This window comes from Canis lupus, chromosome 5 (assembly GCF_003254725.2).
Source record: "Canis lupus dingo isolate Sandy chromosome 5, ASM325472v2, whole genome shotgun sequence".
Classification (NCBI taxonomy): Eukaryota; Metazoa; Chordata; class Mammalia; order Carnivora; family Canidae; genus Canis; species Canis lupus.
In genome coordinates this window covers 60,106,452-60,133,663 of record NC_064247.1, presented here as the reverse complement: position 1 = coordinate 60,133,663, position 27,212 = coordinate 60,106,452, and the positions used below count along the sequence as shown (strand labels likewise).

At 53.6% G+C, this 27,212-nt stretch overlaps 1 protein-coding gene across 7 annotated transcripts in view; it reads right to left on the bottom strand.

The window, feature by feature from the left end:
* The window catches only part of KCNAB2 (potassium voltage-gated channel subfamily A regulatory beta subunit 2), an 84,978-nt gene that overhangs the window by 22,714 nt on the left and 35,052 nt on the right, over positions 1-27,212 (bottom strand). For all 7 annotated transcript variants that reach the window (XM_025427351.3, XM_025427357.3, XM_049110536.1 and 4 more), the window contains 2 exons: positions 3,829-3,872; positions 3,120-3,157 (listed from right to left, as the gene is read on the bottom strand). In XM_025427351.3, coding sequence (XP_025283136.1) covers positions 3,120-3,157; positions 3,829-3,872 — 82 coding nt within the window. The remainder of the gene's footprint in view (positions 1-3,119; positions 3,158-3,828; positions 3,873-27,212) is intronic.

Here is a 27,212-nt window from a genome sequence, read left to right as displayed (position 1 = left end):
CACCTGCTCCACCTCTGGGGCTCTGCTTCCTCCAAGTGGGGTAATAACATTTACCTCCCTGGGTTGATAGGGGGCTGGGTGCCGTAATAAATGTAACATCTGTAGCCTCTACCCTTATTAGATATTTAATCTAATCTATTAATCTAATATCTGCTCTGGGGGGGAGTTCTTTACTTGAGCAGCCATGTGAGGTCACAGAAAGTGTACTGGACTAGAGGCTGGAGACCTGACTCTGACCAGGGCAGTTCCAACAGTTGGCCATGTGATCAGAGGTTTGCTAGCACTGTCTGCTTCCTCTGTGGGCTGGCTCTGCTCTGCCCGGCCCCCAAGGACACCCTCCCCAGGGCCACAGCCCCACAGGCGTTTGCAGACACCTGCTGTGGCCCCAACAGGGAGCACACACATTAGTTTTTGCGGGCCAGATGGTCCCTTGGCAACTTGTAATGTGAAAGCAGCTACAGACAGTATGTAAATGAATGGGCGTGGCTGCCTGCCAATAAAAGTTTATTTATAAAAAAAAATGGTTTGTGGAATGCATAGACAAACAGTAGAACAGATGTTACCAGGGGGCTGGGGAGTTATTCCCTCATGGTCACAGAATCTTGTTTGGGGTGATGAAAATGTTTGGAGATAGACAGTGGTGATGGTCACACAGCAAAGAGAATGTACTTAATGCCATGGGACTGTACACTTAAAAATGGTTAATGTGGCAAATTTTATATTATGCATATTTTAACCACAATGAAAATGGTGAAAGTAGCAAGTTTTATATTTCATATATTTAATTAAAAGTAAAAAAAAAACCCAGGGGCACCTGGGGTGGCTCAGTGGTTGAGTGTCTGCCTTCGGCTCAGGTCGTGATCCCAGGGTCCTGGGATTGAGTCCTGCATCGGGCTCCCCACGGGAAGCCTGCTTCTCCCCCTGCCTATGTCTCTGCCTCTCTCTGTGTGTCTCTCATGAGTAAATAAGAAAAATCTTTAAACAACAACAACAACAAAAACAAAAGAGAAGAGCAAGAGGCTGGGGGCTGGATTTCTCCTGGGGGCCACTGCTCACTGACATTCGCGGAGTCCTGCCGCGGAATGACTGTTGGCCACATTAAATCTACCAATTCCTCACTTCTATATTCCTGTGGCACCTCAGTGTCTTGTGCACAAAAGGCAACTCTATAAACGGAACTCTGTTTCTGGACTCCTTGGCAGGCCAACCATCTTCCTTTGGACACGGGCTTACCAAGGAACACAGTTTTCTGCATGGCGCACCCATCTGGAATGCCCAGTGGGCCCGTGGCCTCCCTAGTTTTGGGGAGCACACCTGTCCCTCTGTAGTCTGGAATGGTCCTTGATTCCTTGTAGTGCCAAACCTGCTGGCTCAGACAGGGCAGGCGGCCAGCTAGAGAATAAAACGTGGCTATTCTTCATCTGAACCGTGGCGAGGTGGGCCTCTCATACTTGACGTATTGATTTTTTTGGACACTAACTGTAGGATTTAATACGAAAATTCTGCTGGTTTCTTCGCTCAATCATTTTCACCTGCCAGGACCTTTTGGGAACCTCGAATCTGTCATGTATTGTATCTGCCATCCTCCCTGCCTTGTGTCATCTGGAAATGACTCCTAATATCTTCATATATGGCACCATGTACATGATGGAGACACAGTAGAGGTCAGAGCCAGCAGGGCCACCACTGGATTGTTAATCAATACTCTTTGGGTGCAATGGATCTATTGGTGAAAAAAATCACCTAAATTGGACAGTTATCACCCAGGCACTTTTCTGTATCTCTCTCACAAGGGCATCACACACAAAGGAGCTACTGCCGTTTGGAAATGAAGTCATTCTTCTCCCCAGCAAAAAAGAGGCAGGGGAGTCAGACACTATTTATTTTGGGTGAACCACCTGGACTCAGGGGCGCTGACCTTCATTCTAGGTGCTTGCAACCAACCTGGTAGCTAAAGGCAAAACAATTCCCTGAACTTAAGGACTCCTAGCTTTACCCTGAGACAGTCCAGAGTCAGAACCTCAGAACAAGGGCAAGTAGTTCTACAACCAGCTACTGTCATAAAAGGAAAAAGGAACAAAAACACAAATTAAATACATTTAGATTTTGACAGAAGCGAAGCTTTTCCTTTGAAAACTAACTGAGCAATCACAGCTAACAAGGTCTCAGATGAACTCACTTATTAATTTTTAAACGCAACCTTTCCAAGAGTAAGTAGGGCAGACGTGAGGACAGCTTGGCATGCAGATGTCCAGAGCTCTCTGAGCGAATGCCACTGCTCCCCCTCCTGAGATATTCACTCACTGCCCAGGAGCACACTAGCCCGGGGTTGTACCAGCCCCGCCACCACAGCAGCACCGCCTCGTGGTGTGAAGAGAGGAGCCCTGGCAAGTGCATTCGATTGCAGCGCACAAGACGAACAACAGCCATGGAAAATGTGCGGTTCGGGGCTTGGTAAGATGTAAAGCTACTCAGAGTCTTCAGCTTGCAGCATAATTTGCAGAATCTGCATTCTGAATGACCTCAGCAGATACGTACTTAAGTTTCAAATCCATGGGGGTGTACGCTGTTGGAGCAGCTTAGAAAGACACTGGGCTGTGTAATTTGGAAAACATGGGCTCCAGGGGCACCTGGGTGGCTCAGTGATTGAGCGTCTGTCTGCTCAGGTCACGATTCCGGGGTCCTGGGATCGAGTCCCACATCGGGCTCCCCGCAAGGAGCCTGCTTCTCCCTCTGCCTATGTCTCTGCTTCTCTCTGTGTGTCTCTCATGAATAAATAAAGAAAATCTTAAAAAAAAAAAAAAAAGAAAACATGTGCTCCCTGGATTTTCCTGGCTAGCGGTGGACTTAGATGGTGTGCAGAGGAGGTGACCTCATGGACACCCCAAGGCACCCAACTGTGGAGTGCGGGCACCAGATTTGGCTTCTCTTGACAACACCATGGCTCACCTCACCCTTCCCGCTGCCCCAAAGGGCCACGGCACCCTTGAAGAACAGAAAGAGAGAGGCTGCGGTGGCTGTGTGAGCACAGGCCCGCTGGTTCATGCAGTGGACTTTACCACGCGCCTGATGTGGCCAGCCTTTACTGGGACCTGGGGCCTGTGGGAGCCCCGTCTTACCTCATCGGTGATCTGGCCTCCGAAGGTCACCCATGTTCCTGGAAGGAGACACATGGGCTCAAGTCAGAGAACCTCTCCAAGGAGCTTGGGCTTCCCCCAGGGTGCTCCGTCCCTAGGCTGCAGGGCTTGTGGAGCAGCCGTAGGCCATCATGCCCCCCTGCTCTGTGGTGAGCATGTGTGGACACCTGGCTTTCGGGGCAAGTCTCCCTCCCTTGGGGACAGTGGGCGCTTGGAGCAGGCAGCTGGCTGCAGGTCTCTGAAATGCTTCTTGCGGCTCCAGCTGATGCAGCTCGCAGTCTGCTGACCTGCCACAAGGAGCAGGGTGAGGGATACCTCCCTGAGAGCGGGCAAGATGTGACAGCCGTGCCCTCGTTCTTGCTGGGCGGTGTGTGTGTTGAGGGGTGTGTGGGGAGCATATTGAGTGTACCATGGAGGTGGAGGGACAGTGTATTCTGGGAACAGAGCTCACATTCAGGGAAACAGGTAAAAGGGGAAAATCAAATTGCCCTTTATGAGGACTCGGTCATGTAAGGAGAGAAGACGCTCTCCAGACACACCCGGGGCCAGGGTGCTTCTCTGATTTTCTGGTGTGAGGCAGGGAGCTGTGTGTGCACAGGGCCCCTGGTACTCCCCTCCCCAATCCCCCCTCCTCTCATGCCTCCCTCAGCCTCCTTGGGTGACAGTGGACCAAGGGGGCCCCCACACTCACCGAGCCCCAGGCAGGAGACCCGCAGGCCGGACTTGCCCAAGTTCCTGGAAAACAAACTTGGTGTGAGTTCTCATGACCAGGACAGGACATGCTAGCCAGGCATGGGCACCCCCACTGTTCCCAATATCCAACCCCGAGCTTGCCCCCCCACTCCAGTCAATGTGTATTTTGAGACTCTGAAGGCAAGGGGTTCTTTGGGGAAAGGCCTGGGGCTCACCTTCCCTTGGGGGTAAAGAGCCAACTGTCTATTCCCCCTGTGTGCTGTCCCCACACCAGGGCAGAGCACATGGCTGGGCCATGCTGGTGACCACGGCAGAGCCGGAGGGCCACCTCAGAGAGATGGAGGAGTGGAATGGACATTGTCTCATTTCATGGGTTGAAACAAGGCTGACTGGGGCCCTGTGGTCCCGGCCATCACGGGCCTGCCAAGGTACCTGCCCGATGAAGATCCCCAGGTCCACACAAAGGGGCCACAGGCCATCACTAATGTCCTTAGGAGGCCGTGGAGGGTGGCAGTACCCTGCTGAGGACTGGGATGCCCATCTGTCCTGGCCTGTGTGACCTGGCACAGGCTGGCTGGGGGCCTGCAGGGGCAGCCACAGGCCTGATGGTCCTTAAGCATCATGTCACCCATCTCCAACAGCTCTGTGGGTCGGTGTCTTCCTTTTCCCCATATTCCCATCTTAAATACGAATACCCTGGACCTGCCCAGGAGCCGAGGAGTCAGGATTCCACCTGGGCAGTCAGCCCCGCAAGCATGCCCCCCACCACGACAGCATTCCCCCTTCCTCATTCACAGGGAACATAAGATATGAGCCGCTCACATGGTAAAGTTGGCCAGGACAGGGTGGGAGTCTACTACTCTCGGGGGAACCCTGATGCTGGCATCCCAGTCTTGGGACCAGCCTGGGTGCAACACCCAGGCAGGCCATGGGAAGTCAGAGAGTAGCAACAGACTCAGGAGTGAACCCCAGCCTCCTTCCCTGAGGGCTCCAGCTTTTTTTTAGGGCACCTTGCTTCCAAATTCAGGGGATGCTGTGTCCTCAGTTTCTGCACCCAAAACCAGCCCCCTTAGACCCTCAGCAGCCTGGGTTTCCTGGTTGCAAGACCCCTAGACCCTGCCATATCACAGGGAGTCACGGCATGTGGGGAGGGAATATAACAAACTTGTCAATGGTTTGAGCCACCGAATTTAAAGTAGTTCTAGAATGCCCAGGTTTCTTTTCAAATTTCCCATGAAAACTGGCCCAGCTGCCAGCCCACTGTTACCTCCGTTTTTCCTCATGTGAGAAGCAATAGGCAAATCAAACAGCTTTGAAAGTTACTGTGTTTAAAAACTGAAATCTCCCCCGTTCTCCCCTACACATCAGAGAAATAACACGGCCCATGTGTTCTGACCCAGAGCAGCTCGCATTGGTGGCTGCGGAAAAGGAAGGCGCGGTATTATCTCGTCGTAAATGCACACAATGCTATTGCATCTCCAAAAGCCTGTGGGAAAATACTTAGAATATTCCCAATTTAGCTTCAGATTTGCTACGAGAGATTAAAAATATAATACATAGGAAATGTAAGGGCTGAGTAGTCAAAGACATAACCTAAAAGTTTTCTTGTGCTCTTTGAAACATGCTGGAATCGATGTTGCTTCTAAGCAGAAAGTGAATTTTTGTTTTGTTGTCTATAAATAAACTGGAATTAAGAAGTCTTTTTTTTTTTTTTTTTTTTTTTTTAAAGAAAGAAAGGGGCACCTGAGTGGCTCAGTGGTTGAGCATCTGCCTTTGGCTCAGGTCGTGATCCTGGGGTCCTGGGATCGAGTCCTGCATCAGGCTCCCCACAGGGAGCCTGCTTCTCTCTCTGCTTCTCTCTGTGTGTCTCTCATGAATAAATAAATAAATAAATAAATAAATAAATAAATAAATAAATACATAAAATCTGAAAGAAAGAAAGGAAGAAAGAAAGAAAGAGGCACAACCACATCACCTATAGACGGTGCATCGGGCCAGGCCTATTTAACAGTGTGGATAATTTTCCCCACGCTAGCTAGAAAGTACCTATGGTGGGAAATCAGAGCATTGTTTAAAAGCAGTCTGGTAAGGAAGCAAAAGGGATTGAAAATTCTTTTATTTTATTTTTATTTTTTAAGATTTCATTTATTCATGAGAGACAGAGAGAGAGAGAGGCAGAGACACAGGCAGAGGGAGAAGCAGGTTCCCTGTTAGGAGCCTGATGCAGAACTCCCCGGACCTTGGGATCACGACCTGAGCCAAAGGCAGACGCTCAGCCATTGAGCCACCCAGGTGTCCCAGGGATTGAAGATTACGGTCAGTGGCTCTTAACTGTTTGGGGGTCACAGGCCCCTTTGAGAAACCGACGAAGGCTTTGGATCCCTTTTGTAGAAATGCACACGGACATGAAAACCCTAAGAACCCTGTTTGCAATGCCCCGGCGTGCACAGGGCCCCGGGCACCTGGTCTCAGTAAATACAGGCTCCGCAAAACTAACTCCTGCTTGTGACAATGGGGAGCAATTTCCTGGCCAGGCTCTGCGGAAGGCCAGCGGGGAACCAGATACCACAACGCGCTGTGTGTTCAGAGGGATGAGCGGCTTTAGCAACGGGCAGGAGCTCAGAACACCTGGCTGGGTCCGCCTGGGTCTGTCACCCCTTGGGGCGTCACCCCTTGCCCACCAGGCCGGGATCTTCGTTTCCACTGGTGCCAGTGCTGGGACCCACAGCATCCGGCTCTCCAGCTGCTTCTCCACCCACTGCCCACAGGAATAATTTAACAAAACTAGGACACCGCGTGATGCTGTAATTACCTCGCTCAAGTTGTCTCCCCGATAAAATGACGGTATTAGTTCTGCCATCCGCTGCCAGGCCTCGGGAGAAGGAATGAGAAGGGACAGGGTATCTCGGGGCTAAAAGCTTTATAAGTACGGCTGCTCGGTGGGGGTGGGGAGCTCAACACATCTCTGCCTTGTCTGGACCAGGGCTGGGGACCCACTGATCCTTGAAACTCCCAAGACCCCAACATTGCTTCCTAAAGATTTGTCTCCCCTAATTAAAACTTGATATACTGATAAAATAGTTGGCTAAATCCCTAAACCCAAATAATGTTAGTCCTCATGAATTTGCCTTATGTCTCTCCTGTGGTCTGGAAAAATGCTAATGAGGACTCCTGGATTTAACCTCTGCTGGGGGAGGGGAAGAAGCACTCATGCCCATCGTGTTAGCTGCCGGATGACCCGTGCCCCTTGACACTGCACCTCAGACCCCGGGGAATTAAAATGAAAATTAAAATGAGGTCCTTTAAAATGAGTCTGAGGCCTTTAAATTCAGCCATCTGGGTGGAGGACAGCATTTTGGGATTGACGGACAGCCACGTGGCCTTCATGAGCTGGTATGATGAATGTGGGAGCCAGGGTGTTTTTTGACCAGCCGTTGCACTGGCAGGTGACAACCTGTTTATGGGTCTGTCACTCTCCCAGACTCCAGCCTCCCTATGGATAGGCCTGGGCTTCTGTGTCTTCATCCTCAAATTGTTGCTGACATCAGCAGGGTCTCAGGGGTGCTTGTTGAGTAAGTGGGGGGGGGCGAGAAGCCCAGGCACGGAGGCCAGGCCCTTGGGACTGAATGCTGCCCCCCCTTATTCACAGGGCTTGGCATCGTGATTCCCCCACATTGAGTCCCTCTGGGGGCTGGAAGGGGGACTCTGGCCACCCACCTTCACTTCCCTTAACACCAAAGGCTGTGGCTAGAGGTCCCTTCCTGGCCAGCTTCCTATGGAGGTGGTCAGAGTGGGGGGTAAATACCAATCAGACTCCCTGCAGCCCCTATCTGCATCCTAGCTGTGGCCCTGGGACAGTCACTATAGAGCGACCCCATGAGGCTTGTACCCTATGGGGCAGATACCTACTTGTAAGACAGGTATTCTGTGCTCAGGGGCACCCAGCAGTTTGGATTCTGGCTCCCACTTCAGCCTCTGTGAAACTACACTGCCTGCAGGTCTACGAACCCACCCTCCCCGCCCCCACTGTCAAGAAGAGCTCACCAGGCTACATGTAAGGACAGTTGGGGGTCCCTTAGTTAGGAAGTGTTGGGGCTAGATCTGAACCCAGCTATTTGGACTACAAACCCCCTAGCCTAGTGAGTGCCTCCCCTTACCACCTCCTTCCTGCCTCCTGCACACACAAGTGCATATGCACGCACACATGCACATCCAAACTCATGCATACATGCACCCATGGGCATACACACAGATACATATGCACACATGGTAATCTTGAGCACTTGGGCTCTTCGAGATGTACCCCTTAATGGATCATAGGATCTTCGGCAGGAATCATGTTAATAGCCACATTTTCCATTTACATAGCACTTCACATTTTTAAAAATGGTCTCACTTATATTAATTCCTTTAATGGTCCCAGGATTGACTTAAAAGTAGCAGCAGGTAACAGGTATCTAACTTGAAATATATAGTATGTTTATTCTTAGCTTTTGATCCCCCCTTAACAAAAGATATAAGCCAGCAGGGCTTCTAGACTGGAAAGAAGTCCATTCTGGATTGTCCTCACTGAGCTCAGAGGGTGGGAACACAAGCTTTTCCTCCAGAGGTTCATAAAGGAATATCAAACGCCCCCAAGGGCCCAGGGAAGGAGGGGATATGGACGGAGATGCAAAAGGACTCAGCAATTCCAAAATCCATCTCCAGGAGGCATGGGGATCAACACGGTTCTTTCACGTGTGGTCCGACTTCAGGCATTGGTTTGGGGGAGATTTTAGCTGTTGTTAGGGGTCTCTCAATACCTTTCAAGTTGGCAGCACTGCCAGCTAGAAACCCAGACACTCTTCTCAATTACAACTAGAATCTTCTGTGGCTCTTTCTGAGCCTATGTGACTCTTTGGGTCCAGATGATGCAGATTGTTTGCTATAAGAACATCATTTCCCAAGAACGTCATTCCAGAAAGGACGAAGAACTAAGAAAGGCCAGACGCCCAAGCAAGATGCCCTAGGACCTGCCCCCACCCTGGCATCCTTTATACAAAGTTGGGACTCTCCTCTTCCACCAGGGCACATCCTACGAGCATCTGAGCAAGACCCAATGCCTGTATCCCCTCCTTCCCTGGGCCTGGGGGAGTCTAGCTCAGGTCCAGCAGGGAAAATTAATTTCATCACATGATTCACCCAATGGTCCCTGAATATCAAACCAATGCCTGTCATGATGGCCTAACTGCAAAGACCACCCATGGGCCATCTTCTGGGGCCCGATGTGCCCAGAGGAGGGCAAGGAGGGCAGGAGGCCTGTGGCCAGTGCTGGGGGTTTCCGGGAAGAGAAAGTATCACAGCGTCCTCCGTCCTCTGAGGGTGGCTTGGTTATTATTATTGCCCCCTGTCCCACCCCCATCAAAGGAAACAATTGAGCAGAAGGAAGGAAGAGAAGCCATCATGCACCCCCCTGCCGCAGTAGTGATGAAGAAGGAACTTGGGGCTGAGCCTGAGACGTGATGGTGTCACCCAGTCCACCCAGTGCTAGGAGCCCTCCCTGGCCTCTCAGTATGCCAAGTGCCCACATCTGACACGGATCTGCTGATCTTCCTGGCTTCCTCTGGAAGATCCCTGGTGGGGGTGCTGGGGGGCAGCCTTGACTCCGCGAAGCCACCCCGGGGCCCTGTACCTATATTTCATCCCGGGCTGCTTCACGCTGTCGTCACTGGCGCACGGGAGGCTCTGCATTGACAGGTGTCCCAGGCTCCGGGCTACCATGGCCACCGCACGGAAGCGGCCCCGGGAGCCCAGGCTGGGGCTGCTGGCCGCTGGGCGGCCCAGCCGCTCCTCGGGGCCCCGGCCCTTGAGGCTGTGCTCTGAGCACACGAAGGACACCTGCATGCTGAGGCCGGTGCCCCGCTCCCGTCGGCGTCCCTCTCCTTCCAGGCTCTGAAGTCAACTGCTCCTAGAAGCCCTCCTTTCCCTGGGATAAGATTTTATCCCAGAAAGCCACGAAGCTGCAAGACGTTCCTTCAGGAGCGAGGACTTCCCAATGCAATGATAGAAAAAATCCTGTGCAGTATCCGAGGGGAGTGAATCAAATGTCCAGAATCGTCTAGAGATCTCATCAGAGGGAAGTCGGAAATCCAGGTGTGAGGGTGGGAGGTGCCACTTCCTCTCCCCTCACATCTGTCTCAGCTCCGTGGGTCCTTCCCCTGCCCTCACCCTGGTCTGGCTCAGGCTGCCTGAGCCCCCAGCCCGCCAGTGTCCAGCCGGGCTGGGCTGCCAGTCACTCCCGACCTCCGCGTGACATCGCTGTACTCCCAGGGAGAAGGCAGAGGGAGGGCAGCCTGGGGGCTGAGCAGGCTGCTGCTGGGGGGTTTTGGGGAGCAGCTGCTTTTCCAGGCCTCCCGGAGCCCAACTCCTGGCTCTACACACCATGGGCTGTTGGGGCTCCCACCAAGTAAATTAGGTGAGCGGTGAGAAGCACAGGAGGAATCTAGCGATTCATTATTAATGACACGGGATGCAGAGCCGCCTGCCCTGGCCGATCCCCGGGAGACCGGCACTGGCTGCTCCAGGCTGACAGCCCGCACGCAGACAGGCAGGCGCGGCCGCCAGGAGGGCCGCCGAGCTTGAGGGCAGCTGGCCGTGGCCAACTCCAGCTGCTGTGGTTCGCACCCAGGAAAGCAGGGCTTCCAACAGGGCTTGGCGCAAGGAGAAGTGGAATCACTCAAAATGTGGGAAAAGACCTCTCTGTCTAGACGATGTAACGCAGACAATCCGAGGAGAGAGAGCTGGGGGTCGTGGACTAGAGACCTGGGAAATTCTGGAATGCCACGGTTCCTAGCTCACTGCAGACGCTCTGTAAATACTTCTGGAATGAATGAATGAATGAATGAATGAATGAATACACCTCTCCCCATTACCCCATCCTCCTTTCCCACACTCCTGGGTTCAGGATGAAGCTGGAAACAAGGCTCTCCTTCTGGAACAAAGCTGATGGGGTGTCCTGGAACCTGAGGAGATGCCCCCAATGGCAGGAGGGGTTAGCTTTGCCTTCTGACCCTGAGCATGCCATTCTTTCCCTGCAAGGTGAGCCCTGGCCAAAGCTGCTTTTTGGGTTCTTTCTTGCCATGTAGGAGGGGCAGAGAAACAGAGCTAGATGGGAGGTAGGTGGATGGGGTCTCATTCAGGATCTGAGGCTAATTTGCTGTGTGATCACAGGCAGGAGGCCTGCCCTCTCTGGGTCTCCACTAACAAAATGAGGGGCATGGTCTGAGAAGATGCTCTCTCTCCCAGCTTGGACCCACAGGGCCCTTCCACACCAGCTGGCTGTCCACTCTCTGCTCTGATAGGACCCAGAGAAGAAACCACCCAAAGATGTTCGTGATGGATGTTACCTGAACTTGTTTTCAGCCCTGGCCCTGCTTTTTTTTTTTTTTTTTTTAAGATTTAATTTATTTATTCATGAGAGGCAGACAGAAAGAGGCAGAGACGCAGGGAGAGGGAGAAGCAGACTCTTCACAGGGAGCCTGATGTGGGACTCGATCCCAGCACCCCAGGATCACACCCCAAGCTGAAGACGGACGCCCAACCACTGAGTCACCCGGCGCCGCTTGGCCCTGCCTTTTTGACACAGATGTTAAGAATGAAACCTTGTTCCTGTCCTGGTCTCCCTGCTCTGAGCTGGGCAGCCTAGGGCAAGTGATTTTCAGTGTCCGACACAGATCACAGAGCATGGTCAGATCACAAATGGTATATACTCCTGTGACCCCTCAGCATGAAGGAACAGCTTTCTGGAGGTGGGAGTCGGTCTAGGCCCATGTGTAAGACTCCCACCTCTTCACTGGTGACTATCCTCCTCCCCAGGTCTGACGCGGCAGCAGGAGACACCCTTTGCCACTGAGAGTGATGCCTGGACCCAGGGACAGAGCTGGGCCTTTGCCAAGGCAGCCCTGGCAGGTCATAGACATCATCTTCAGATGCTAGTGGGGGCTCCTCAGGACCCAGAGGTCCAGCTCTGCCTTCTTCATTTACCTGTCTGTATAAGCCACGGGCCTGCCTGGCCCTTCCTGGTCCTCTCGAGTGGCAGGGGCCAGGAAGGTGGAAGGGCAGTTTGCATGAACCCTTCTATGAGTGGACCCTGGTTTTAGGAAGCCCACAGGCCTGCCAAAGGGGCCGCAGAGGGGCAGCCTAGGGCAAGTGATTTTCTCTCTGAGCCTCAGTGTTCCCAGTGGCAGAGGGCAAAGTGCCTCCATTCCTCCAAGGGCTCATGGAGCTAATAGTCTAGGGCGAGGTTGCTCGACTACCTGGCCAGGATGCCAAGGGAGCTTGTTACAAATGCAGATTCCTCGGCTTCACACTGACCTACTAAATCAGCAGTTTTGGGGCTGGGCCCAGGAAGCTGTGTTTTTATCAAGAGCTTCTAGCCGTGCTGTGCACCTGCTCTAGGGAATGCCAAAATCTCCTAATTCATTCTTCTGTATATATTTCATTTGTCTGTGTTCTGGCAAACTATCAGATCTGGCATCTTACTGTTCCTCAGGGGTTCCTCGTTGGTGTGCTTTAAGCAGCTCCAGGTTAAAGTGAGATTTCACAAAGACTTAGTCACCACAGTGTGTAAAATATCATCTGCCTCACCATACAACCCAGCAATTCCACTCCTAGCTATGTGCCCAGAGAACTGAAAACATATGCACACACAAAACACTTGAACACAAATGTCCACAGTAGCATTATTCATCATAGCCCCAAAGTGGAGACAGCTAAAATGTCCATCCATTGATGAATAGATAAACAAAATATGGTCCATCTATACAACAGAATGTTATTTTGACACACAAAGGAAAAAAGCACTGACACTCACTCAAACGTGGATGAACCTTGAAAATGTTATGCTAAGTGAGACAAGCCTGACATGTGACAAAAGGCCACATGTTATATGATTCCATTTATATGAAGTCTTCAAAATAAGCAAATCCATTTAGACAGAAGAGAGCTTCATGGTTGCCAGGGGTTGGGGGGAGTGGGGAATTGGGGAGTGATAACTACGTGGGTATAGGGTTTTTTTGGGGGGTGCTTAAAATGTTCTCAAATTGATTGTGGTGACTTATAATTCTATGAATATACTAAAATCATTGACTTGTATACTTTAAAGATATGTATGGTATACACACTATAAGTCAGTAAAGCTGTTGCCAAAAAAAGTACCTCAACTCAAAATATGCCTCAAAAGCCACTGGGCCTCACTCTTGCTGTTCCCTGTGGGAGCAACCTTCCTATTTCTCTGTCTTGGAAGTCCTCCTAGCCCCCTGATATCACCTCAGATAATATACACCATGTGAACCCAGGCCCCCCAGGCACCACGTTTCCCTTCTCCAAGTGCCACCAACTACGCTCTACCCAGTGATGCATCAGGGTTCTGGGAACCACTTGCTGGTTCCTCTCGGCAAGAAGCACCCCTTCCAGACATTGGCAGGCCAGAGAAGGGTCCTGCACTAGAACCCCAGCGCTGGTTCCACCCCATTGTAACATATGGAAACGATAAGTGAATATTTTACCTCAGAACTCCCCAGGGAAATCTAGGACAAAGGGGTGCTGTTCTCAGCAGAGAACTGCCACATGGAGCAGGTGGGCAGATAGATGTTTAAAGGCTGGTCAGAGTAAGTTTACACTTGCCTAAAACAGGGGTCATTGTGACTTGTGATACTCTTAGGAGGTCTCAAGAATTAGACAAGAGTGGAAAAGCCAGAAGTCTAAATCCTGATCAGAACTTGCCACACCTGGATACCTGGGTGGCTCAGTGCTGGTTGAGCATCTGCCTTTGGCTCAGGCTGTGATCCCGGGGTCCTGGGATTGAGTCCCACATGGGGTTCCCCACAGGGAGCCTGCTTCTCCCTCTGCCTATGTCTCTGTCTCTCTGTGTCTCTCATGAATATATGAAATCTTAAAAAAGAAAAAGAAAAAGAAAAAAAGCATTTGTCATGATTCAAGATCATCCTGAAAGGGCTGCTCCTTTGCAACATGTTTAGGTGAAGAGAATGGATTACAGACCTGCACTGGTCCACTTAAAATGGGCTTTAAGAAGAGGCATTGAGTGTGGCTGGTGGATTTTGACACATAACAACTTGTTTGGTTCTTCTTCTGCTTCTCTAGTACCTGCTGTTGTTAAAACAAAGCAGCTAGTTCCTGCTGCCACTAATCAGAGGCATGGCCACCCCAATTAAGCTCTCCTCTTTGTCCACAGAATGCCACTACAGAGAGCTTCTCGGGAAAGAAGCTTCTGGCTCAGCCACTTGGAATCTACCCTGTGCCTCACCTGTCCCAGGAGGGCTTGGAGATACAGGAAAGCTGCAGCCCAGTCTGGCCATTCCTTTAAGATGGGACAGGCTCACAATGGGAGGCGGTGGGTGCTCTCTCCATACAGCAAAGCCCAGAGAAACTTGAGGCCTGGAGTAGAAGGTTTTTTTTTTTGTTTTTTTTTTTTAAGATTTTGTTTATTTATTCATGAGAAATACAGGGAGAGAGAGGCAGGGAGAAGCAGGATCTACACAGGGAGCTTGATGCGGGACTCGGTCCTGGGATCCCCCAGATCACGCCCTAAGCTGCAGGCAGATGCATAACCGCTGAGCCACCCAGGCGTTCCTGGAATAGAAGTTTTAAAGATGGCTTTAAAAAGCACAGACAGCAATATTCACTCAAGAGTGCAGAGGATCGGCTGCATCCTGCAGAAGCCGGGGTGTCTCCTCTGTACCAGCAAAGCTGCCCTGACTGTGCCAAATAGAACATGTTTTGCACCCAAAGGTGACTTCCCGCCCAAAGACAGGGGGGTGAATGCTGATGGGTTAGGGGCTTCTCCAGTGGATGGGAGGTCCTGCCCCTGAAGCTTCTAAGAGCAAAGGGTGGCAGACTGGTGGCCTTCCTGGAGGAGGGGTCATCTGATGAGTAAGAGCTAAAGACCCCTCAGGGGCCTCCTTTAGGACCTCATACCCCAGTCATGTCCAGTGCTACTGGCCCTAGATGGGGAAAAAGTTAATGCCTGGTACAAAGCAGCTGTGCTGTACCCGAGTAAGGGCTTCTGGCACTTTCCTGAGAACATCTGAGGCACCACCAGCAGCACCCACACTGCCACTGAAGCAGTGCTTGCTGGGCCAGCCACTGTGCCCAGCACTTTTTGTGCAGTTGAGTTCCCACCCACCCTGTCAGGTGGACGCTGTGGTGGTCCGTGTACACTCGAGGGAACTCAGGCACAGGGGTTGAGTCAGGAAGGCTGATGCTGAGTCAGCCGCCATTCACAGAAGCGGCAGGCTGGGAGTTGAGCAGTGTGTCGGTGCCCCCTCCCACACAGGACCCCCTGCTCTTGGACCCTTTTTTTTTTTTTTTTTTTTCAGATTTTTTCCCCCTTCTCCAAGGAAAGGAATTTTCTGTTTTTTTTTTTTTATTTTTTATTTATTTATGATAGTCACAGAGAGAGAGAGAGAGAGAGAGAGAGAGAGAGAGAGGCAGAGACACAGGCAGAGGGAGAAGCAGGCTCCATGCACCCGGAGCCCGATGTGGGATTCGATCCTGGGTCTCCAGGATCACGCCCTAGGCCAAAGGCAGGCGCCAAACCGCTGCGCCACCTAGGGATCCCTGGACTCTTGATTAAAGGGTGAGGGCTGGGGGCAATCCCGGGGGCTGCCTGGTGCTGTCTATGGATTTGATTGGGCTATGCTGACCCCTGCCTTTCCAGGTGGACCATGCAGAACCAGCTATGCTGGCCCCCATTCTTGCCCAACGAGAAGGGCCTCTTGGGGGTGGATCCCCCCAAATCCCAGGGTGGAGGCCTGGGGATCCGTCCTGCTGATAGATAAACCCCCTGATTCCTGAGGCAGGCCAACCCGGGAAACAACGGGCTGTGCTGTGAACCGGTTACAGAGCAATCCACCAGTGGAGGTGTTAGGATAACTGCGGCCCCTCCTATTCTGAGAGGTGGAGGTGGCCATGCTGACACCGTGGTCCTGGTCAGCCGTCCACAGAGACCCCTGAGACACCCATGCCTGCTGTCATCCCAGCCCCTGCTCCTGTCAAGGCAGCTCTTCCTGAACCACTGGCTGGTCTCGCCACCTCCCTCCCTGCCTTTCCCCTCCTTGTCTTCCACACCTGCTCCTTGTCCACACAGCTCCTTGTCTACACCTCCAAGTGCCACTGGTCCTGAGACCATGTTTCTCTCCCACCAGCGGCCACACCTCCAACTCTGAGTTATATCACTTTCTTACATGGTCCTCGGGACAATCCCCTGCGGAAGTGCCTACGGTCACTTTCCAGATGGGAAACCGAGCCGTCGAGAAGCCAGGTGACTCCTCCAAGGTCATACAGGTACCAGCAGGGAGCTGGGATTCCTCCCCAGGCACTCACCCACACTCTGGCAGCTCAAGGAGTCAAGTTAGCCCTTGGGACCTGTTGTGGGTAGAAACGCACCCCTCCCCAAAAGCTATGTTGACGTCCCGACTCCCTGTATCTGTGACTGCAAACTTATTCGGAAGAAGGGTCTTTGTAGATGTAGTCAGATTAAGATGAGGTCATCCTGGAGTACAGTGGGCATCCTTATGCGGACAGACAGATAGGTACACAGGGAAAACAGCTGTGTGAAGACGGGGGCAGACTGCAGTGGCACATCTGTGAGCCAAGGGACGTCAGGCTGGCTGGCAGCCTCCAGAAGCTGGACAAAGCAGGGAGGGAGCAATCTTCCCCTAGAGCACTTGGAGGGAACGGGGGCCTGCCCACACCTGGATTTCAGACTTCTGGCCTCCAGAGCTGTGAGAGAAATCAGTGCCTGTTGCTGTAAGCCACCACGTGTGGTACTTTGTTGTAGCAGCCGCAGGAAAGTGGTACAGGACCTTTCACAAGGTGGACTCATCCCCTGATTCCCCCTGAGATGGGTCCACACTCTGTCCCTCTCTAGTCTCTGTTCTTTCACTCCTTCCTGTCCATGGAGGCACACCTGTCCTGCCCACCTGTCCTCAGGGACACACCTGTCCTGCCCACCTGTCCTCAGGGACACACCTGTCCTACCCACCTGCCAATGGAGACACACCTGTCTTGCCCACCTGTCCATGGAACCACACCTGCCCTGCCCACCTATCCTCTTGCCCATCTGCCCTCTGAGACACACCTGGATTCCCTGTTCTTCCAGGAAGGTCTCTCTGACAGCCCTGCTGCAAGGGATCTCCTGTAAATAACCAAGGAGCTAGGTAGAGTCTGCTCAGTGAACCTGACCACAAATCAAAAACTGCATGGTGATCTTGCTGGGTCGTGGCAGGAGCCCATGGTCTAGGGCCAGAACTTGCAGGTATGCAGGCCGGCTCACCCCACTAGAAGCTGACAGCCAAGCCTTCCCACCCAGGGCCCTCCTGCCCTCCCTGTCTGGGCTGCATCAGAGGCGCAGACGCTGCCTCCAGTCCTGTTGCCAAGGAAGCAGCAGGGAGGAGACACATTTTACAGGGGAATGTTCTGGAAAGGGGGTTCGGGCCAAGACCATTCAATACCATCCAGCAGATACCTATAGAGGACTGGGATGCTCTAGGTGCTGAGAACAAAGGAGGGGTGCAAGAAAGAGGGCTAGCAGGGAGTGTGAGGATGACAATGGGACAGGATGGTGGGTTTGAGGATGGCCTGGGAGGCCTTTGTTAGACCAGGTGCTCAGGAAAGCCTCCCCAAGGACCAAGATGTGATTGGGGGCAGGGAGCTAGCGTGAGAAAATCTGGGGGATGAGAATGTGCAGAGCCCCGAGGAAAGAATGAGCTTGGCACCTTCAAGATCCACAAGTAAGGAGCTTCCTGAGTGGGAGGCAGAGGGGTCTAAGCTGAAATCAAGGGTCCCTTGGGCCTTGAGAGGACATGGGGTCCTTTCCTGGTGCCACGGGAGGAGGGAGGAACAGAACTGAACCAAGGTCTGGGGTCAGGCCTTGGGCCGAAGCTGCTGCCCGCTCTGGGGCCACATCTCAGGCCCCCCCCACCCCTGCTCCCCAATCCCTACTACCAGGTGGGTGCAGGAGGGGGCGCTCACAGGGGCATGTGTGGATTTAAAAATTCAACACATTTTTTTTTCATTTTTTTTTTTTTTAAACCACAAGAGTTGAGGAAAGTTAAAAAGAAGCAAAGGAAGTTAACACGAAAGCTTTTCCCCCAGCTGTGAGCTCAGTTCAGCTGATAAAATGCTCAGGCCTGGGGCACAGCTGTCCCCTTGCTCCACCGAGCAATGCTTATCTGGAGGCATTATCTTTTTTACATTAATATTTAAGACCGAGTTTAACGGAGTCACAGCCCTGCTGCTGGCAGGGACGTTAACTGTGGAGCGGCATTTATCTGGGATCTTTAATAACTGCAGGCATTAGTTGCAGAGGCCTCTGTTTCCCGATAACCGAAAACCCCCTAGAGGCAGCAAGATGAAATCCGCCAGATAAAGAAGGGGCCTCGCGGGTGTGACAACCTTTGGCCCATCGAGGCGAGGCACCGTGGTTTTCTGTTCCCTTCTGCTCCCTGGGAATCCGGTTTTCCCCACGTACCCCGCCTCCCTGGTTAGTCCCCCACGTTTCAGATGTGGCCCAAACTTTCCTTGGGGTGTCAGACAAATAAGAGATGCGTCCCCATCTCCCCCGGCCCAATATTGGCTTCCTGGGGCAGGAAGCACCACAAATTGGGAGGTGTCAAAGAACAGAAATGGATTCTCTCCATATTCTGGAGGCCAGAAGTCTCAGATGCAGATGTGGGTGTGGGTAGGGCCATTTCCCTCCTAAGGCTCCAGGGGACAACCCCGCTGCCCCCATCTCCTCTTTTAGCTTCTGGGGCTGCAGGTGTTCCCAGGCTCTTGGCCACGTCCCTTCTCTGCCTCCAGGCTCACGTGGCCTCTTCCCTGTGTGTCTTCATCGGACCTTCTGAAGGCGCCAGTCATTGGAGCTAGGGTCCACCCTGCTCTGGGGGAACTCATCCTGACATATGACATCCGCAATGACCCTACTTCCAAACAGGCCATCTTCTGAGGTTTGGGATGGACCTGAAATTCTGAGGACTTCACCCTGGTGCACCTGCCATCATGAACTGTGTCCTTCCAGGGGAGGAGGACAAGCTCCAGCCACCTCACCTCATCCTACTGCCCTCCACCTTCCTCGCTCAGGCCCAGCCCCTCTGGCCAGATGTCCTCCTGTCTCCTTGGCCTGGATGGTTCTACCTTGCATCCTCAGATGGTTCGGGGGTGTCTCAGCTGTACCTGGCCTGTCTTGCTGCCTTAGGTGGTCACTTGCTTTTTTCTGCTTCCCTGCATGAGGATGGACCATCCACGAGGGTGAGGACCCAGTCCATCCTGTTTGTGTGGCATCTGTCCTGTTGTCAACAGACCCTTAATAAACATCTGCTGAATTAACGACCGAGTATCAATGACGAGTGCCTCCCCATGCCTCCCACACCAGTCTCATCTCCCTCCTGAGAAATTTCCATTAGAATTGGAATTAGAGCTGTTGGGGCCAAACTAGCTGACACTTTGTCCCTCCCTTACAGCTGGATTTAGAGTACAAAACCTTAAAAATTCTGCCATCTAATGGACTCACAGCAGAAGTGTTTATTTCTTTAAATGGCAACCACACATTCAAACAATGAGCCACAGGTCCAGACACAGTCACTACGAGCAAATGTTAAAGCCATAGGGCCGGTCTGGGTGTGACTCCCCGGGAGCCAGCAGACAAACCCTGGGGCCTGCATTAGATAAAAGCCAAAGATCTAGGGTTGCCAGGTCAAATACGGGACACCCAGTTAAATCTGAATTCCAGATAAACAATAATGTTTCAGTATAAGTATGACCCAAATATCGCGTGGGATATACTTGTACTAAAAAAAAAAGTTAAAAAAAATTTAAAAAAGTTTATTTGAAATTCAAAGTTAACAGAGGAACAAAGCTACGTATGTGCAGTTTATAAATGGACATGCCAGCTCTGGGGCTCTTTGGCCACTCTCTGAGGCTCTCACAGGAGAAAGTGGGCCGACCTGAGTGCTGCCCCAGATGCTGAATTCAAAGACGAGCCAGCTCAACAGAATGTCCTTCTGAAGTTCCAAGGAGAATGAGCCCTGCACGCCTATCACCCGGAGAACACGGGGACGCTGAATCCACGGCCTTTGCTGCAGACCCATGTGCAGGTGCAGCGGCAGCTTCAGAGGCTGCCTGTGGAAAACCACTTCCCCTGGGGACGGCCCAGCTTGAGATCAGACAAGAGGGGGGCACATCTTTGCCCCCGGGACCCAACCTGGGTTTCTGGTGCCAGGTCGAATTTATTGCGAGAGATGACGAACAGAGCACTTGTGTTAATTCATTGTCTAGTCCACCCCTGATCCTTAATCTGTCCCAGTGACGTCCCAGGAAGACCAATGAAACCATGCGGTTAACCCCTGCTGTAAAGTGTTTTCAAGAAACCACGTTCTTTTCCTGCACAGAGTCACACTGGTGACAGGGCAGGACTGTCCCTTAGAGAATGGACTTTCATTTTCTTTCATATATTTCTACACGGTTGGACTTTTTAAGCCTAAACTATTTACCCCAATGTCTGATAACGTCACTCTCCGCGTTTGCTGAGCGGCAGCCGTGTCGCAGCACCTGCTTCGTCCCGCCCAGCCCCGGCCCAGCCCTTACCGGTACTTCATGCCCGTTCTCCGGGCGGTGCAGCCATCCAGGGAGAGGCCGTGCATGCGGAGGAAGCTCTCCATGTTCCTGGCCTGGGCGGCCGCCCGCACCTCCCGCAGCCGCTGCAGCTCCAGCGTGTCGGTCTGGCGGACGGGGTGCAGGGCCCAGTCCGAGTGACACCTGCTGCTTACGCTCCTCAGGCTCTCGCTGTATGTCATGGACAACATGGTACCGGCTGGCCTGGGAGCCGCTGCTGTCCAGACGGGAAACGCGGAGTGGCGATGCATTAGATAAAGGGCCACCGTCCCCAGTGCTTAGCGGGGTGCTGTGTCTGGGGCAGGGGGTGCCACAGAGACACATCCTCCACCCAGAGCAGCCACAAAGGGGCTCAGTGCCTGAGGCCAGGGCCCTGGATGAGAACGCTTCCTGGCATTGGAATCTCAGTCCTCGATGTTGCACCCAGCTGGGGTACAGGCTAGGGTGGACGCTGGCTAAGCCACGTCCTCGGCCCTCACAGCCCCTAGACAAGCACAGGCCAAGCTGCATTCCAGGAGTGAGAACCCAAAGGGGCTCCAAATGAAAAGAGGGGCAGGAGAGCATGCAGAGAAGCCCAGGCACCCCAGCCGAAGGCACCATGTCATAGCGCTTCCTGGAGGTGTTCCCAAGGTCAAAGCAGGTATGGGGCTATCTCCTGGAAGGAGTTTGAGCCACAGCTGTCAGAGATGTAAACTTGAGGGTGAATACCCGAGAGGAGCCACCCGAGCAAAGCCTTGTTCATTTGTTCACAAGAGAATGCTACCCATACACACACTCCCTGCCTGCAGAAAGTGCCACGGCACTGGCACATTCTTCGGGCTCCATCCTCCGTGATCATTAAGTATGTCACAATCCACAAATTTTGCAACAGAAAGACCGAGTGGGATGCATTTAGGGGGAGTGACAAGAGAGGGACAGAGGTTTAGTACAGATAGGCAAACTGTCTCGGAAATGTGCGGAACTGTTGCTAAAATAGTCATCCTAAGGGAGGATGACCGTCTCTCAGAAACTAAACACACCACAGTGTCTGTCAATGGGGAACTGATTACATAAATGATGGTCTATCCCTATAATGGAAATTTGTGCAGCCTTCAGTGAGGCTTCTCTACATGGATTGATATGTGATGAATCCTAAGAGATAGTAGTGAAAAATACCACAAGGCAAGGAGAAGAGGCATGTGCACGGAATGCTAGCATCTGTGTTAATGCCCGTATGTATGTACGTAAGTGGGTGAATTAAGGAAGGACGGTCCCGAGGCCGCGGATCCACATTCTGCAGTGACTTTGGGCAGCAAAGACACGGTCCCGGAGTCAAGGGTGCTCTGCAATCTGGGTACTCCCCCCGCTGCCCCGCCCCATGCCTGACCACAGCCCTCCGCCCTGGTGTGGATACCAGTGGGGTGGCTCCAGCATCATCACCAAGACAGAGATGGGGTGGGAATTGCTATTTTGCAGGGTCAGTGGCAGAGCGGGATCCGGGAGCCCAGCCCCGGCAGCTGGAGGAACCGGCAGGGTCCCCACCTCTGTCACAAGGGACATCAAGTTCGATGATCCCTGGGAGGGGCTGGAGAAACTGTTGTGGGAGCTGAGGCAGCGGCAGAGGCTGTGGCTGGGTCCCTGAGGGCAGCGGCGGTGCCCCGGGCTGGCCCCCTCCTTGAGCAAGCTCTGCCCCACCACCTGACACTTCTTAGCTCCCTTTCCTGCTGTGATTTTTCTCCATGGCCATATGCTCACCTGGCCTGCTAGAATCACCTCTAATCACCTTGTTTCTCTCCTCGGATCCCCTGAAGGTCAGGTCTGGGAGGGCGAGGACCTTTTCGTCTGCTTTTACCAGTGAGGCTCAGTGCCCACAGCAGAGACTGTGCCCTGCTGGCTGTGTGGACAGCACCTGGCAGGGGTAGACTGGCTCCCTGCCTCAGGCCTGAGCCCTAGCAGCGTGCCTTCTCCTGAGGGAGCAGGGTGGGGGGTGGTGCTCAGAGGCCAGGACTCCTAATCACCATAGCTCTGACCCACAGGGAGGGAGTCAGCAGGGCCTATGACCTCTGGCGTCCCCCAAGGTTTGGATTAAGGTCTCTGATGGATGCTAAAGAGGGTGGAGATGTCCCTGGTCTGAAATTCCCATGTTCCAGGAGACTCGCTTTGGAGGCAGTGGAGGGGCCCAGGGCTCCAGGATGGGGGGTGTCTTAGGAAAGGGCACCATGGAAGCCCACAGGCAGCAGCATGGCTCCCTCCCTCCCTGCCTGCTGGCCGCTCACCCCCTGCTAGCACACCCAGGGGCAGGACAGTGGCTGGCAGCTGCTTTAGATGTGGCAGTGTGGCCAGCTGCTTGTCCTGAGTGGGGCAAAGGCAGGCCAATTCTGGCTTCCCTGGGGGCCCACGTTCAGAGAGAAGAGCAGCCTGGCAGGCTGGGGCCGCAGCAGTTCTTCCCGAAAAGCAGGACCCACCTCAGACACACATGTTCCCAGCCAGGCCCACCGAGGCCGGGATCAATAACCATTAGCTTTCAAGATATTACCCACAAAAAGCAACCTAGTCTGGTTTGGCTCTGGAAGTCCGGTTAAGGGTCCTGGGCTGGGTTGGCGGCGTGGCTAAGCAGCTAGTGTTCTGGACAGGGGCAGCCCTCTCTGTCATCTACTCTGTGCAACCTGCGAGGGCACCTTGATGGCTCCAAGGCTCAGTCTCTGTGTCTGTGAAGTGGGATGAGCAGAGGCTGATAGCATCAGCTGTGCAGACAAGCCTGGACAGCTGGGCAGGGCCTGGTGGTGGGACAGGGAGAGGGCCGGGTGTGGGGAAGCGGCTGCCAACAATGCCGCGGCATGGCATAGGACACGTTAGGATAAGTGGGAGATGAAAAACACACAGGGTGGGGGCACGGATAGAGGCTAGAAGGCAGGGCAGGCCGCTGGAGTGGGCACACATAAGCATGAGCTCGAATGATGTAAGGATGTGCTATCTACCAGACATTGCTAGGAAATGTTGCACAGGATGAACGCGGACATTAACGATCCGGCCCGGTCGTGTGCAGCACGTGCATTCCTAAAATTTCTAAATTCACATCACTCATTCTTAATGAGATGGATGCAGCGCAGGGTGCCGCCAGGATTTAGGGGGTACCCTCTCTGCGGGGGCTGGGGTCTCCTCTGCTTGTGACATTTCCTTGTAGCGTGCCTCATAGCGACCTTGGGAGCGGGCCTCTGGGTGTCACCTGCAGCATGGAAGGTGCCCAGAACCTCCTGAGGAGAGCACCCCCACGACGCCAGGACAGGGTGGGGCCAGGGGACTCTGCAAGAGGTGGGGTGTGGGGGAGCATGGTGACCCTGGCCGGGTTGGAGCGGGGAGGACCTGGTGCCACGATGGCACACAGTACGGGAGGAGCTGGGCAGTGTTCCTCGGCTCCTCCAGGGAGACAAGACCCCACCAAAGAGGAAGGACACAGAAGGCACACAGGTGCTCTGGTGGTTGGCAGTGCTGCCTTTCGGAGAGGATGGAGTCCGGGTCCCTGGGACTCCCTCATGCTGGGGCTTATTCCCAGCTTCCTCCCAGGGTGACTGGAGCAGGCTGGGGTAGTTGGAAGAAAGGACCCCAGGAAGAGCCTGCTGGGAGAAGGGAGGGCCCACTTCCGGGGCTCCTGCCTCAGGTCCCCCGCTTTTGGGGTTCAGAGGCGCAGTGACTCTGACCTTGCTCCCAGGGTGACTGGAGCAGGCTGGGGTAGTTGGAAGAAAGGACCCCAGGAAGAGCCTGCTGGGAGAAGGGAGGGCCCACTTCCGGGGCTCCTGCCTCAGGTCCCCCGCTTTTGGGGTTCAGAGGCGCAGTGACTCTGACCTTGCTCCCAGGGTGACTGGAGCAGGCTGGGGTAGTTGGAAGAAAGGACCCCAGGAAGAGCCTGCTGGGAGAAGGGAGGGCCCACTTCCGGGGCTCCTGCCTCAGGTCCCCCGCTTTTGGGGTTCAGAGGCGCAGTGACTCTGACCTTGCGTTCCTCCTCCTTACCATCCGTACCCCGCCCCATCTCAGGGAAAATCAGCCCCCTCCTCAATAGCTAATTACAGGTACCTGCAGATTCCTCCCGGAGCCACAGCCGGGCCGCCTTCTGCAAATCTATTCTTGTGGAGGGAGGGCTCGCGGGGATTCCCGTAAAACGAACACGAACACCGTGACAAGGAAAAGCGAAGGGGAGGCATCGGCCTCATTAAATCAACCAGGACCACAGGCTCCCCGAAGGGCCCTCTACCTGGAATTTCTGAACTTGGGTCTGTTTACCGAAAGCCCCCAAAGCCTGAAACGTGAGGCTTGGAAGGAATCCCGAACGGCTCTTTTAAGCGGTGACATTTGTCTCGATATTAGAGAAACCAGCCCAAGTTTCTGAAAGCGGGGATGCACGGGGAAGCTGCGTCATTCCGGAGTGCGGATGTACAACGCACAGCATCGCAGCAGGGCAAAAGCAAAGCCACCTTTGCTCGAAAACAGTCAGCAAACCAAGGCCCCAACAGGCAGCCCCCCAGCACCCCGAGGCATGTGTTTCCAGAAAGATCTTTCTGACAGCCACCAACCCCACCCCTGCTGTCATTCTCAGGAAACTCCCAAAACGCTGAATCTTAATGGTAAACCCAAGACGGTGAGGCTGGACGTCTAGGTCTCCCCGAGACGAGAAGATGGACATGGGCACCCGGCAGGTCAGGGAGGCAGGGAGGCAAGCGTGCTCAAGCAGCAGAATGCCCACCCTCCTTCCTCCCACTGTCACCCTGCAGTTACCTAGGGCCAGCTTCTTTGGGTTTTTTTTTTTTAGGTTTTCTGCCTTGAAAAAATATATAGGGGGTCTAATTTCAGATCAGCCAAATGCATCCCCTAATATGGCCCCTCTGTGACTTCCATTCCTGGGACACGTGTCCCCAGGCAGCAACCCCTAAGGAGGTGGCTGCCCCTGGACTCCTGGAGCTGCGGGGGCCACTCACCTGCCTTCCGGGCGTCTGCTCGTTAAAAAGGACACAGTCTAGTTTACTAGGGTTCACCAGACGCTCTAAGGATCTGGCGCAGCAGCTGTTTCATTAGGGAGTGTCACTGTAGAACGTCAGAAGCAATTGGTGAATGAGAAGCGCCCCACGAGGGTCGAGTTTGGAGGCAGGGAGTCCATTAGTCTATTAGGGCGTTTTCAGCTCAGTGAGAGAGGCTGAATTATTCACGAGTGTCTCTTCCCCTAAAAGCCCGGGAAGTGCAGCTCCGTGGTGCAGCCTGGCAAGGCCTACTCTTGGCATGGGGGGCTGGGAAGGGGCACTGACTGGGGTCCTGCCATTTCCCTTGGGCACACTCTCCCATCGGGCCTCCACTGCCTGCTCGCCAACAGGTGCCAGAGACATGGGCCACAGGTCCCCACAGGTAGGGAGGGGCAGGCCGTGTTTCTGGTTGTCTGAGGCCAGGACCCAGGGCTTAGAGCTCTGCCCACCACGTTCCCATGTCTGTGGGAATGCGCTGAGGGTTCCCCTAGGGTGTGACCACCACCCGCAGTGAAGGGGTTGGGGCCTGGAGAAATCTGCCCTCAGCCACGCAGATGGACATCCCCCCTCCCTCCTACTGGGACGTGCCCCAGATTGGTATATCCTATACTGTCTGTACCTATAAATGGCCAGGAGGTTCTGGACGTCTGCTATTGGAACACACGCTACCACTCGCTCCAGACAGGGGTGCACCTTTCCTCACATCACACATTCAGACCCGGGCTTTGGAAGGTGCTTTGAGGCTGTGCTCTGGGCTGAGGCCATGCTGAGGCCCCGCTCCAGGGTCACGACCCCAGAGGCACTTCTCATCATCCTAGGATCCCAAAGAAATCTCAGTATGACTATATCTTCCAGCATGAGGGATTCTGGATGGAGGCTGAGTGGCTTCTGCAGTGACAAAAGTGCACATGGTGGCTGCTCCCCAGACAGGGAATTGCTACGAAGACCCAGAGTAGAAAGCAAACAAAATGGGAAGTGGGACGCGGAACTGAGAATGGGCAGTGGATAGTTCCCTGGAAAGGCCCCAGTGCTGAGACTGGGATGGCTGCTTTCAAAGGCACGAGCCTGCCATGTCAGGTCCCTGACATGCTCTGACCTGTCCCGTCCCCTTCCCCTTGGGCTCCATGTCCCTCTGTCATTTCCACCTCCCTCTCAGCACCAGCTGTCAGTCACTTGGAAACATGGCTCCTCACATCCTCTTCTCCTGCCCTTTACTTTTCTTCCTGTGGCTTCTGAGGCTCAGTCCTTCTCTATCATTCCTGGGCTCCCTACATTCAGCCTCTCCACCTGCCATCTTATTCCTTCCCCTCACAGGGCTCTGGTCTCTGCCCTGCTCAAACACCATCGATGGCTCCCCAGTGCCCACTGGATGTAGTCCAGGCTCCTCTGCAGGTGCTCAACGCCCTTCTCCACCTGACATCCATCTTCCTCTACAGTCTGGCCTCTGCCACTGTCTGTCCTGTTCCTCACGGCGGGGTCTGTGTCTCCACCACTTCCTGTTCTTGGCACCTCTTCAAGCGGTAGCTCAGGCTTCTACTGGAATGTTCCTCCTGGGCTCTATGCTGAGGACTGCCTGGCCTCCGAGGCCCTTGCTCAAAGCCCTCATGCTGTCTCCTCCATGAAGCCTTCCTTGACTCTCAGCTGGCCAGGCCTGCTCCTTCCTCAGAGCGCCAACAGCTGTTTGGACTTCTCCCAAGACAAGTACTGCCATCTACATATTATTGGT